Here is a 14169-nt window from a genome sequence, read left to right as displayed (position 1 = left end):
AGTTCCGCCTCTTGCTCCAGCATTTTTTGAATTACCCTCTGAATGAGGGGAAGGGGAGGAAATGCGTACAGAAGACCCCTGGGCCACTGGCATCTGAGAGTGTCTACTCCTTCTACCAGGGGGTCCATGAACCTCGAGTAATACCTGGATACCTGGTTGTTGTTTGCCATCGCGAACAGGTCTAGGACTGGGAGGCCAAACCATAGTGTGAGTCGATGGAAGAGGTTCGGATGGATGCTCCACTCCGCCTGATCTATCATTGTCCGGATCAGCCAGTCTGCTTGGACATTGGAGACTTCTGAGATGTGTTCTGCCCTGAGAGATGACAGGTGAGATTCCGCCCACTGGCACAACAGGTTGCAGGAGCATCAGGGACCAGGAACGAGTTCCCCCCTGTCTGTTTATGTGTGCCTTGGTCGTGGTATTGTCTGTGAGGACTAATATGTGTCAGGCCTCAACTCTGTGGTGGAAGTGTCTGAGGGCGAGGCGAACCGCCCACAATTCTAGCCAATTTATGCTGTTTTGGCTCTCTTTGAGGGACCACTGACCTTGAGCCACTAGGTCCTGCATGTGTGCCCTCCATCCGGTCAGACTTGCGTCCGTCATAAGTGTGAGATGGCAGGCTCTCTGAACAAGGTGTCTTGCAAAATCGCCGGGGACTGCCACCATTTGAGAGTGTGTAACACCTGTCTGGGAAGGGGGACCCTGAGAGGAAAGCTGCTCCTGTTGGCCTTTTGATGTGGAAGCATGAACCATTGAAACCTGGCCTGCTGTGAAACCTGGTCCACGGGACAATCCCGAAGCAGGATACCATCTTGCCCAAGACTTGGCAGAGAAGAAAAAGGGATGCTTTGCATAGACGTAGCACCTTCCTGACAAGTTCCCTCAGACTGAGAATGTGATCATTGGATAGGAACACCCTCTCCACCATGGTGTCTATCAAGACCTGAACCCGTGATTCTGCAAGGTGTGAATGGTGAGGGCGAGATCTCTTTCTGCCTGAACCGGAGACCTGGACAACAAGAGGATGTCATCCAGGTAACAGAGAATCCGAACTGGGGATGACCTGATGCGGGCGGCCAGTGCTGCCAGTACTTTTGTGAATACCCTGGGGGCAGAGGATAGACCGAATGGAAGAGCTTGGTACTGGAAGTGCCTCCCCCCATAGGAGAAGCGGAGATATTTTCGGTGGTCTATGAAGATGAGGATATGAAGGTAAGCTTTGGTCAAGTCTACCGACGTGAGGAAGTCACCTTTCCTGACCGCCTGGAGGATAGTGAGCAGAGAATGCATTTTGAATCGCGGATAGACAATGTTAAATGTTTTTAGATCTAAAATTGCTCTCCATCCCACAAACATGTGGGAATAAAAACCCTGCCCTTCCTGATGGGGAGGAACCGGTTGGATGGATGGCCCGGATCTCCAACAGGTGCTGAATGGCCTATTCCATCAGTGCCCTCTTGCGAGGACCCCGAGAGACCGGGCATGGCACGAAGTGTTCCTGGGGGATGAGAGGAATTCCAGCATGAGACCAAATTTGACAGTTTTGAGTACCCAATTGTTTGTTGTGGTCTCCTCCCAGCGATGGGCAAAGAATGCCAGGTGGCCTCCAATCAGAAGAGAGTCCAGATAGTCATTTCCTACTTGAAAAATGGCGGTTGCCTTCTCCACGGTAAGACTTCTTGGAGGGGAAACACTCTGTATTTCTACTGGACCTGTCCTGGTGAGATCCCTGTCTGGGAGTGTAGGATTGGCATTGTGGATGGGGGAAGGAAGGTCCCCTGTCCGCCGGTCAAAAGGGCGACCTACTATAGAAGGGAGCGGGCCGACTATCCTGTTTCTTGTAGATGGATGAAAGGACCTTACGCTTATCTTTAGATTCTGTGAGGTATGGGTCTAATGGATTATCAAATAATTGGGTGCCACTGAATGGGGAGGCTGCTAGGCGCCACTTGGTATGGACATCCACCTGCCATGGCTTGAGCCAAAGCAGACACCTGGCCGTGACCGAAGAGGCCATGGCTTTAGAAGTGAATCTAGCAGCATTAAGGGAAGAATCAGCTGCAAATGCAACCGCTGCCCTGATCTTGTTGAGATCCCTATGTGAACTAGTGTCAGTAGGAGCGATGCGCTCCTGAAGCTGTTCAATCCAAACCAGGGCCGTCCTGGAGAAAAAGGAAGTGGCCGTAGAGGCCCTAACAGCCCAGGCCCCAGCTTGATAGTTTTTGACTAAGGTTTGATCTGACCTTTTCTCCTCAGGCTTCAGAACCTCCTCAGAGGTTCCAGAGACCACAATAGGTGAAGACAGGGCTGCAACCTGTGCGTCCACTGGGGGAGTCTCAAAGAATGTGGTGAGGTCTGGTGCAATGTTGTATAGATGTTTGTCAAGGTTGGTCGGCTGTGGGCCCGTGCCTGGAGACCTCCACTGCTTCTGGATGACGTTCAGGAATATCTTGGGAATAGGGATCACCTCTTTTTCCACCATGGTTCAGTGAATGGGGTACTGTTGAAGCCAGTTCTGCTGGTTTATCCTGGGAAGTAGAAGCTGAAGCAAAAGATGGTAAGTTAGCAGCTTTAATGGCCTTAAGTAGAAGGGACTTGAAGCGATCAGTTTTGAATAATCCGGTAAAAGCAGGGGTATCTAGGGTGACCACCTTGTCATGAGTCCCACAGGTTATCTTGCTCCCCACCAATTGAGGCCTGAGAAGTAGAGGCAGAGGGATCAGGTTGCTGAGCCGCAGCAGAAGATTTATGCTTATGGCCATGTGATGGAGCAGGTTGGGGTTGCTGTTGTAGGCCAGCAGCCATAACCTGTTTAATGGTTTCAGCAATGATGGTTGCCATATCAGCAGGAGAGGTGTACATGGTGTGGGGGTGCCCAGAACCATGAGTAACTGGGAGAGAAGCCTGTTCAAAGTTGCGCTCCCTATTGAGAGGGACATCAAAGAAATTGCCTCTGTTGTCAGGTTCCATCAAAGACGAGGACTCCAAAGAGGACAATTCCCCTTCTGAATAGGCCAGGGGGGGTCAGGGACCATGGGAGGCAAGACAGGTGGTGCTGTGGACGCCACTTGCTGATCCTCTGAGGGAGGGCTGGGCAGTTAGACTATGTTTTTGTTTTTGGGCCCTCTGAAATTCTTTCTCAAGGGCCTTCTGCCTGCGCTCTTCTGCCCTGGTAGTCGCTTTAGAGACCTTGGGGTTTACTCCTGAGGAAGGGGCCTCTTTGGCTTGCCTCTTCCTGCTGCTCTTTGCCCCTGATGGCCCTGCCTCCTCTAATCCTGCATTCGTATCCATAGCTGGATCAGCCATTTCTCCAAACATAAATCAATACCCCAATAAGATAGGCAACGGTCTCACCCGTTTGCTGGCCAGGCGCTCCTGATCCAGTCCACCTGGGGTGATCCCATGTTGCTGGGCATTCCAAACGGCTGCTGTAGTGTTCGCGCCTTTTTTTCCTCCGAGGCTTTTCCAAGCCTCAAAATGGCCGCTGCTATCTTCGCGGACTTTTCCAACCAGCAAAATGGCCACCGATACTAAGTGTGGCCAGGCGATCTGCAGAATGGCCACCGGACTCGCCTGGAACTGCTTCGCATGAAACGGCCGGTCGCGCATCCCTCCGAGTGCCCAGAATCAAGGAGCGTCACGGGGAAACAGCCGTGGAGCCATAGCTCATGAGCTGCTGATCTGATTGCAAGGCAGGTTTCCTGAGTGAACTCATGACCGCAGGAAATCAGATGGCTAATGAGAGGCAGAGATCAGTTTCTAATTTCCCTCCAATTTGTAGAATAAAGGATTATTTAAGGAACCAATTTAAAGGAACAACAAAATTTTTGGAAAAATTCACCAATTAAAGATATAATTAAATAATTAAATAATTTGGAGGAGAGATCAATTCTCATAGACAGTCCAGGTTGGACTGAGTCTGAAACTGGGGAGGAGCCACAAGGGCCCGATGACAACATAAGTGTAGACTCAGTCCAATTGGTTAATGGACGGAGCATACCCAGTCTGGCTGCTGTCTCTACGATAACAGGAAAATAAAGATGCACACCCTTTTATTCTCATTTAACAAGAGTCAATCACAAAAAACCTTCTAAAGCAGTGATGGCGAACCTATGGCACGCGTGCCACAAGTGGCACGCGGAGCCATTTGTCAGGGCACGCAAGGTGCTGCCCTGTCAGCTGGCCAGCTGAGTTCACCTTTTTAAAAGTCACTTCCGGTTTGCTCGGAGGGTGGTTTTAAGCGTTCCGAAGGCTTCAGGGAAGCCTCCGGATGGTCCCTGAAGCCTCCGGAGGGCCTCCGGGGGGGGCGTGGGAGGCTCTTTTTGCCCTCCCCAGGCTCCTATAAAGCCTCTGGAGCCTGGGGAGGGCGAAAAAAGCATGTAAAAATGGGGGGGTGTCAAGTGTTGCATTATGGGTGCGGCACGCCCGCACACGACCCCCCTGCGCCCCCCCCCACTTGTGGCACGCGAGCCAAAAAAGGTTCGCCATCGCTGTTCTAAAGGGACAAGTATTTGGCACTGTACTTTACTGTTCTATGTATATATGAGTTCCATTTGAACAGCAAAGCAGGGAAGGTTGATTCCTGCTAACATTCTCTTATTCCTTATGAACTGCCAAAGATGGATCAGTTCCAGTTTGATTAGTTTGTTTCAACTGCAATTCCAACCACCTATTATTTAACTGAGGAATTCAGCTTTGAAGATAGAGTTTTTGGCTGCCTGGAAGTAATTAGATACAGGAGGCAGCAGCTGGGTTGGTTATGAGTTCAGCTGCACACAAATGCACAATGGAAGAGTGGGCTGGGTAAAAAGGTCACCCACTGATGAAGTCACACTTCTGAACAAGATTCCTTAATATCATAGAAAATCCAGACAGTCTGCCCAAGTTTGACATCATCCTGCTGATTCTGCAGAACTGTTGAGCACTGGAACACAATGTCAGATGCTTAATAAAATATAAATCTTTGCTGAGAAGATGTTTGATCTCCAGCCAGTACATGTCATATCTAAATCCCATGTGTCTCAGAAGAGGAAAGCATCAGGACAAGAAAAATAAATTAAGTAGAAAAGAAATTCATACTTAATTCAATGTCAAATATTTTCATTTTTCAATCTTTCCCATAACTTTCTTTATTTCTTTTCTACCATTGCAGATTCCTCAAAGAAACGAAATTCAAAATAATAATAATAAGAAAATTATTTGGGGGAGCATCCACACTGCTTGAGCTGGGCAGAAATAAGGAAGAGCCAAATATAATAGAAGTTTTGTGGTAGAGGTTTACATCCCTAATTTCCCCATTGTTTTATAAAACTCATTTCTGATCTGTTGTTTTGATGCAAGATCAATTATTTAAACCCACATCCTTCCTCACCTGGGACTCTTTAGGGCCAGCCCCCAGGATTAAAGCACAGAAAAAAAAGAAGATAGACCAAAAAACAACCCAAGGATAAGCCTTGAGGCCCATTACATCCATGGGAATGAGGTTTATAGGATTCTCCTCTGTAATCCATAACAGGATTAAGCAAAACAAGGATTAAAATTGAGCTCTTCTCCTCTTCAGCAGAAAATCTGCTAAAATATCCAGAAGTTTTATCACCTGTGAGGAACTGCAAAGTTGTTAATGCTTACCAAGTGACAGGAGCATCTCATATTATATGAAAATTTTCAATTACTACCATTTCCATTGATTTGTGCCTGATCCCATATTACATCAAATCTCTCCAACGCTCCAAGGAAATAATCATGTCCAGAAAGCTACAGTCACATACAAATATGCTGGTCCACATCTACGTATCCAACATGCAACCTAGTTGAAAAATCAATAGCATATTAACTAACAAAACCTACAGTGAATGAACTTTTGGCTTGCCTCCAGAAGTTGTGGGGTCCTCCATCATTGGAGGTTTTTAAGAAGAGATTGGACAGCCATTTGTCTGAAATGGTACAGGGCCTCTTGTTTGAGCAGGAGGTTGGACTACAAGATCTCAAAGATCCTTTCCAACTATGTTATTCTGTTTTGAAGAAATCCAGACTACTAGATGACAGCAAAGAGGAGCTGGTTCACCTTTTTGCTAACATTTATTGGCTGGATTTTTGAAACCTGCATCTCGTTGTCCTAGGACAGTGATGATGGACCTATGACATGTGTGTCACAAGCAACACTGCATGTCATTTTTGGTGACATGTCAGGCCTCCCTCTGAAAGTTGCACAAGAGGACTCTGTTCTCGCATACCTTCTGGAGTCTCTGAAAATCACCTGAGAACAGGGAGTACTTTTCCGCTCTTTTTAGAGACTGCAAGGCCACGCAAGAGCATTTCCCAGTGTCCAGGTTGTCTGCAATCCTGATTTCAGATCCTCAGATGGGAATTTCAAATAACGTTTCCAATTATGTATTCACTTATTAAATATTAAATTTATATACCCTATTTTTCGGAGTATTAGATGCACCTTTTTTCCTCAAAAAAGAGGCTGAAAATCTGAGTGTGTCTTATACACTGAATACAGAATTTTTTGCCTCCCGAAACCCCGTCCCCTTCACCAAAATGACCATGCATAGCCTTTAGGAGGCTTTCAGAGAGCTCCTGGGGGATGAGGAGGGCAGAAATGAGCAAAAAAATGAACCGCATTTTGCCCAATTTCCTCCCCCCCCCCGCAGCCCCCAGGAGCACTCTATAAGCTTCTTAAAGGCTATCCATGCTCTTTTTTTGGGACATAAAGCGGGCCTGTTTTTTGCTTGTTTTTGCCCCCCCCCCCCCCATCCATGAGCACTCTACAAGCCTCCTAAGCACTATCCATGACCTTTTTTTAAAAAAAATGGGCCCATTTTCGCAAAAAGTGGGTCATTTTTGGGAGGTTTGATAGTGCAAAAACTTTTTTTTTTAATTTTCCTCTTTAAAACCTTGGTGCGTCTTATACTCTGATGCGTCTTATACTCTGAAAAATACGGTAATCCATTACTCTTTGTTATTGTTTCTCTTTTGTCGTGTCCATGTGTGTTGGTGTGTGACATGCCAGCAGAATCAAGGTGGGCACGTTATTTGAATTTATGATCCGCCAAGGCCAAACGGTTTGCCATCACTATCCTCGGATGAGGAACTTCATCAGCATTTCCTAGCAAATTAGATGCTGATGCTGCTATTTAGAAATAGCTCTGTTTTTTGTTTGTTTCTTTTACCTTTTAAAAGGTCACCCACTGGGATGAGCATTGTAATTCTTTTTTTTTCCTGCACATGAACCTCTTTGCATCAATGACCTTTGTAGTGTGCCTCCAGTTCTCCTCACAGCGTGAACTTCAGAAGATCGGCTGTTCCTCTTTGATCACCATGTAGTAAATCAAATGACTAGTTGTCAGCTAGGTTCCCTGAACATAGGCAGCATGGGAACAATTGGCAATTGCCAGTGTTCTGAGGGGGCCCTATGATTGACTGCCACATCAAAAAAATGGCTGCTGCTTCAGATTCTACCAAAGCAATGTTTTATATCTTATTGGCTTCGACATCAGAACATCTGCAATTCATAGAACCTGAATCCCAGGCTTTATCTCTCTGCTACTCATCCAGTGCTCAGTTTTCCATCCAGCTGTTGAAATGTTCTAAGGATGGCAATAATGACTCATCTCCACATACAATCACCCTCACTTTCTTTTGTTCGCATCTCTATCGGATGCATCTTGTAATGCTGAAGCTGCATCATCATTTTTGAATTGTGAAAAGTAATGGAAAAAGAGCCAACAGTTTGGTTAAAATGATTCCAATTAAGTGGAGACTGGGTAGAGTGTGTTTATGCAATTCTTCTGAGGGGAGGTAGGAAAGACGATCTTTTGATAAAGAGAAAGGTCAGGGTTTTTGTTGAAATTATCTGGCATCCATTTATGCTTTCAGATGACTGAAGGAAAACTCCCGATCAAACACATCATTAAGATTGATAATAAGTAAGAAGGAAGACAGGTGGGAAAAAAAAAAAGCCAATACTTGTGATGATGTGGAGATACTTACTTTGCTATCCAGCTTTTTCATGGTCACCAGATCCAAGGACTTCAATGAATGGCCAGTTGGGGTGATAAAATAAAGGCAGACGTGGATTCTCGTATCGTGATAGTTAAAAAGGGAACGGCGGATTTTTAGCTCTTCTTGTAAATAATTTTCAAACTGCGTGTCAATGTAATCTACTATTGGCCTGTAACTAAAAACGAATTCCATTAGCAACTTGAATGGTACTATTCATGAACAATGACTAAATACGTTCAACATGACGGCATGTTTCCACCCACCAAACCTTCATAAAATCTGAGTAAAAGAGATGTTGAAAAATTGCTGGCTGCAAATAGATTAAACCAAAAGACCGTGCATGTACAAAGTGCTAAACTAATTCTGAACTTGTGCTGGATTTCACCTTCAAAGACCTTGCGCTATTGGCTGTTTTGGTGCACACCAACTAGGAATCGTAATCTGACAATATCTGGCAATCATGCATTCTAATATCAGGATTAAAGCAATCACAGTTAACTCTAACCCGACTACAAAGAGTCCTCGACTTACAACCACAACTGAGCCCAAAATTGATGTTGTTAAGTGAAACATTTGTTAAGTGAGTTTTGCCCCATTTTACGATTTTTCTTGCCGCAATTGTTAGCAGTTGATAAGTTAGCAACCCGGTTGATAAGTGAACCCAGCTTCCCCATTGATTTTGCTTGTGAGAGGGTTGCAAAAGGTGATCACAGGACCTTGGGGCTCAGCAAAGGCCATAAATATGAACCAGTTGCCAATGATCATGGGGATGCTGCAAAAGTCGTAACAGTGAAAAATGGTCATAAGTCACTTTTTTTCCAGTGCTGTTGTAACTTTGAACTGTAATTAAATGAACTGTATGTTGTAAGTTGAGGACTGCCTATACCCCTGAACTACAGATTACACAGAAGTAACTGGAAGGCCCTTTTACAACCAGTCAATACTTTTCCTGTTGCACAACCTCCTCCTTGTGTGCACCTTCCACTCAGACAGCAATGACCTTCTTCGTTTTGTGAATGAAGATTTGCGTGCATAAAGCAGCCACTGGAAATCCTGGAAGTTCACAGAGTGACTTTGGACAGGTCAATCTCCCAGACCAACCTATTTGTTTTGACCCAGAATGAAAAAAACTCCTTGTACTGACAAAAACCCCTTTTATTAATTTACTGTGAATTCTGCTCATTCACATCCAGCAAAGTCTTTCAAGGGAGGATTTACAGTCACAGACCTTATCTGGCTTGGAGAGCTGCCAGGCAATAGCTGCAAAACTGGCAAGGAGTCTTGGAGGGTCACAATTAAGCAAACTAATTGTCTCCTGCAAACCCGACTCCCCTTTTGTTCTCTTTTATTTCCTCTGGGAGGGGCCATTCATTGTCCACCTGTGGCCTTTCTCCCAAGTCGACCCCTGTTCTTTAGCTGTTTCCTTCATCTGGCAACTCTGTGCATGGACACACTGGGAACAGGCTCCAGCTGTTCATCTGCCTCACTGGTGTCTGATTCTGAAGGCAGCTGATAACTGGCATACAGCTCTGGCCCAGTCTCTGTCTCTGACACAGAGCCCTCATCAGAGCCTTCCCCAGACTCCAGGACTGGCCCATGTTCCTTCCCAACCTCCTTACTGTCCGAATCAGCTGCCACTATTTTACGGGATTATTGAAAGGATAAAACCTGAAAGAGGGAGTGTTTGATGACCTAATCTCCATATAAATCTCATGACTAAATGAACCCTTTGGGGATATAGCAACAACCGGAGACATTGACCGGAGACGTTCCTTGCAATAAAAGTAGCAAGCATATCTCATCAATTTCAGGTCAGCCTAAAAAACCTAGCTTTAAATTATCTTTTATAGTAGTATTTGATTCTCAAGTGTTTTACAAATCAAATTATAGATTATCCCGCAGAAACTTGAGTCTAGGACATTTTCTACGTTTTGACTTGAAATACAATTTTTGCTGTACATGAAACCCACCAGTTACAGAACCCCCGAAATCATTCAGAATCTCTGGGAATTGAACACCATGGAAGCCAAAGTCAGAATTAAATAACTCATGTTTTCCTACAATGATCCTCTGGGAATCTCACATGAAGGCTATAAAAACAACAGCTCTCCCCTGGTGCTGCTCAGCGTTGAAACGTAAGAGCAGATACTAGCACCCCTGTCTTTATTTTCGAAGGAAGAGGTATAGCAGCTCTCAAATGAAATTAACACAAGTGATTCCAGCCGACTAGTTTTTGTGGGAAAATGGGAGGAAGGGAATCAAGTTATCTGCGGGAAAAAGAGCTCCAAAGCCTCACTCTTTCATCTTCCTTTCAACATGTGCACAACCCAGCAATTTACATTAGAGCCAGTGGAGAAATTGAGAATGACTATAACATTCAAGCTCAGAATCAAAAAAAAGAAGAAGTAGAGCCTTTGTTAACTCTTTAGTTTCCTACCAAGTTTCATGGAAATGTTATTAAATCTGACAACTATATGAATAATGTTACAGCTTAGCCACAAGGTGGCAATGGGTTGTATTTTATCTGGCTGACATCTGAAATTTCCTGTTTCTCTTCTTCCTGACTGCTGTGTCGTCTAAGCTTTCCGTTGCCCATATGATAAGCAGCCCATCACAAGCACAATAAGTAAAGTCTAGTATTCCAGGTGGAATATATACATCCTTTCCCCATCAAACAATGCAAACGTTTCTGGATCAAACTGGAAAGTGACTTGCCTTTCATCTTTATTTATCTGATCTCCAAATCCCACAGCATCTACAATGGTCAGTTTCAGGTGGACATTGCTTTCCTGCAGATCATACGTCCGTGGCCGTAAACGGACTGTGTGCTCATAGTGACTAGCTTCCTCTGTCTCAAAGGTTGTGTTAAAAAGTGTGTTCATCAGGGTAGATTTCCCGATGCCAGTTTCACCTAAAAATATATATATATTAAAATGTTTACTCCAATAGTGATCAACAAAATTTAAAAAACGGAAATTGCATCCTGAAGAAACATAATGCTATCTTTTCACATTTAAACTTTCAGCAATTTATTAAGCTTAGTCCATTGTACTATGGATTTGGGATACCTTTCCATATATAAAATGGAAAAGCATCAAAACATCAGAAAGAGTAATGCAAAACTTCTGCAGAATCTCAACATGATCCATAACAAACTATAGTGCCAGAATAATTTTCTACTTTTCATTATAACATACATACATACATACATACATACATACATACATACATACATACACATATGAATGAAGACTTTAAAATTATAGCCAATGGCAAAAACATCCTTTCAGGAAATTTTCTACATTTTCTTTTTTCTTTTCTTTCTTTCTTTTTCTTTCTTTCTTTTTTATGTATTTATTTATCTATCAAATTTACATAACTGCCCATCTCAACAAAGGTGACTTTGAGTGACACACAGCACTAGATGAAAAAACTAGCAAATACACTTATAAAAATCATAATAACATATGGATAAGCACAAAAAATTCTTGATGGGGCTACGTTAGAAGATCACATGAGTATAGAAATGAATAGAAAATTAATCTCAAAATTACTTCATGTGTGTGCAAGAAAAATAGAATAATAGAGTTGGAAGGAACCTTGGAGGTCATCTAATCTCCTGCTTAAGCAGGAAGTCTTATATAATTTCAGACAAGTGGCTGTCCAGTCTCTTCTTAAAAAGCTCCAGTGATGGAGCACCCACAATTTCTTAAGGCAAGCTTTTCTATTTGTTAACTGTTCTCACTGTCAGGAAATTTCTCCTTATTTCTAGGTTAGTTCTCTCCTTGATTAGTTTCCATCCATTGCTTCTTTCCTGCTTTCTGATACTTTGAAGAATAGGTTGACCCCCCCCCCCCCCAATCTCTTTGTGGCAGCCTCTTAGATATAGGAACACTGCTACCATGTCATTCCCATTCCTTGTTTTCATTCAACTAAACTTTCATTAAAGAAAGAAATTGAATTATTGGAGTGGCATCAAAGTACAATAAAAGGACAAAGAAACATTCATAGCTGCCCCGGATTGTCTAATACAGCAATCCATCTCCATGTATTTGTTCAAGTGCTCACTGTTGAATGCAGAACGTAACAAGAAACTTAAACTGTGAGGGAGGAATTTAAAACCAAAGCTTAAAATGTTCCTCTTCACAGTCAAGGCATCACATTACATCTTGTGACAGACTATGAAGACCAGCAAGCGGAAGCCGAAACTTAAAAATGCAAATATCTTTTAAAACACATCTTAAATCATATAAGATTTTTTTCCATAAATAAAAATATTTTAGGTATCTAAAACTAAACAGTTTGTTTAGTCATTAAATATTGTAAACCCACAATTTCTATACATCACAAGCCAGGAATGGTATAAACTCAACCCTGAACACATAAGGAGCCAGAGGGGTGACAGAAATTAGATAGCTGAACTTTCATTCCGATTACCAAAAGTTCATTCGCTCAACAGAGTAAAATGACATTATTCACGTAAATGTTTCAAACTGGGTTCTGTTCTCACTCAGAAAAAAATGTAAACAAGGTCAAGATTTTGGAAAAAGAGTTAGCTGCATTCCAAGACACAGCATGTGATAACCCACATTTGGAAAGTTTAATTTCTTAGCACATTAGCTATAATGTAGTTGTTTCCACTCGAAAAACCAACTGGGTGTATATATTGACGCAATGTATTGTGTAAGTCAGAAGAGATAAGTTCCCATAAAACAGTAGGGCAAAAATCCAAATCAATCACATCATGTTTTTAAAGTGATGTGGGAACCTAGCTAGTAGTAGAAGAATACAGGAAGCTCTTCCTTACAAGCTCCCTTTTATATCATCTTCTGCCTGATCTTTTAGCTGAGATGTTGCAATAGACTTTCAGGTACGTTTCTGGTAAGCTCTCCCCTTTATCCTTACAACGTGACAACCTCCAACAATTAATCAGTGAACAGCTTGCCCCCAGAAGTTGTGAATGCCCCAACACTGGAAGTCTTTAAGAAGATGTTGGATAGCTATTTGTCTGAAACGGTATAGGGTTTCCTGCCTAGGCAGGGGGTTGGACTAGAAGACCTCCAAGGTCCCTTCCAACTCTACTATTGTATTGTATTATATTATTCTTCACAATAAGCACTTTACTGACCTACACAGAGGATGTTGAAGCTGAAACCTTGCACCACTGATTTGCTGACCAGTTGATCAGGAAGACTGTCAAATCCAACATGGCCTCCCAAAGATAGGTTTCTTTTCTCTTCATTCTATTAAAAAGAATCACACCATTTTGCAGGGGTTATCCGGTGGAAATTATATCATCATCATCATCATCATCATCATCATCATCATCATCATATCAAAAACTCAATGAAAACCCAACCATTTAACCTCAAATGCAGCAAGCTCCCTAACTGGGAAACATCTCTCCAGATGGTCATTCAAAGAATGATCAGGTTTTTATATGCCACATTCCAGACACACTATTAATTACAGTCAAGCACCTGGGGAAAAAAGTGGGGTGAGGATTATAGAGAATTAAAGAGATCAAGGACTACTTTGTGCCACTTTGTTGAAAGGACAATTGCCTCCCAATGATCTTATGTCAGACATGCAGTGCTTCAGGAATTACTATTGGTAGTCATTGATAGCCTAACCCTTCATGAAGCTATCCTGTCCTCATTTAAAACCATTGAGGTTGGCTGACATTACAACTTCTGGTAGCATCATTTATTCACATGTGTTGTGAAATACAGTATTTCTACCTATTAGTCTTGATGTTAATTTTTTATTGATTTATCACTAGTAGTTATTTTCTAAAATGTTCAAATCTGAATCATGTCAACTCAAAGAAATATTTAATAAGTTTTCTCAGACTTTGTTATAAGAAACTATGTTCATAAGCAACTTTTGCCTTATATTTGTGGAACTATTACTGCAGGCAACTTTCAGATTGGTGTGCACACCCAACACATTTGCAATCCTTATATCCACAGCAGAACAAGCATACATACCATACAGCTCAGATAGCAAAAATGAATGGCTTGAAGTTTAGTTGTTAAAGATCAGAAAACATCAAAAATGAGGCACAAGGCAGATGAGGGGGGAGGGGGAGGGAGGGAGGGAGAGAAAGAGGGGGGAGGGAGGGAGGGAGAGGGAGAGAGAAAGAAGCATGATGTCTGT

General features: G+C 43.0%; 1 protein-coding gene across 11 annotated transcripts in view; it reads right to left on the bottom strand.

The window, feature by feature from the left end:
* Positions 1–14169, bottom strand: part of SEPTIN8 (septin 8) — a gene marked incomplete at its 3' end in the record, with an annotated part of 119021 nt that overhangs the window by 34958 nt on the left and 69894 nt on the right. For 9 of the 11 annotated variants that reach the window (XM_081934008.1, XM_081934007.1, XM_081933999.1 and 6 more), the window contains exons 2-4: positions 13139–13253; positions 10726–10921; positions 7999–8185 (exon numbers count right to left, since the gene is read on the bottom strand). In XM_081934008.1, coding sequence (XP_081790134.1) covers positions 7999–8185; positions 10726–10892 — 354 coding nt within the window. In that variant the 5' untranslated portion in view covers positions 10893–10921; positions 13139–13253. The remainder of the gene's footprint in view (positions 1–7998; positions 8186–10725; positions 10922–13138; positions 13254–14169) is intronic. The other 2 variants (XM_081934003.1, XM_081934006.1) reach the window with 1 other exon arrangement.

Source organism: Natrix helvetica (assembly GCF_964273705.1).
Source record: "Natrix helvetica genome assembly, chromosome: 1".
In the NCBI taxonomy this organism is placed as follows: domain Eukaryota; kingdom Metazoa; phylum Chordata; class Lepidosauria; order Squamata; family Natricidae; genus Natrix; species Natrix helvetica.
Note: the sequence above shows the minus strand (reverse complement) of the source record. Positions and strands in the feature narration are given on the sequence as shown.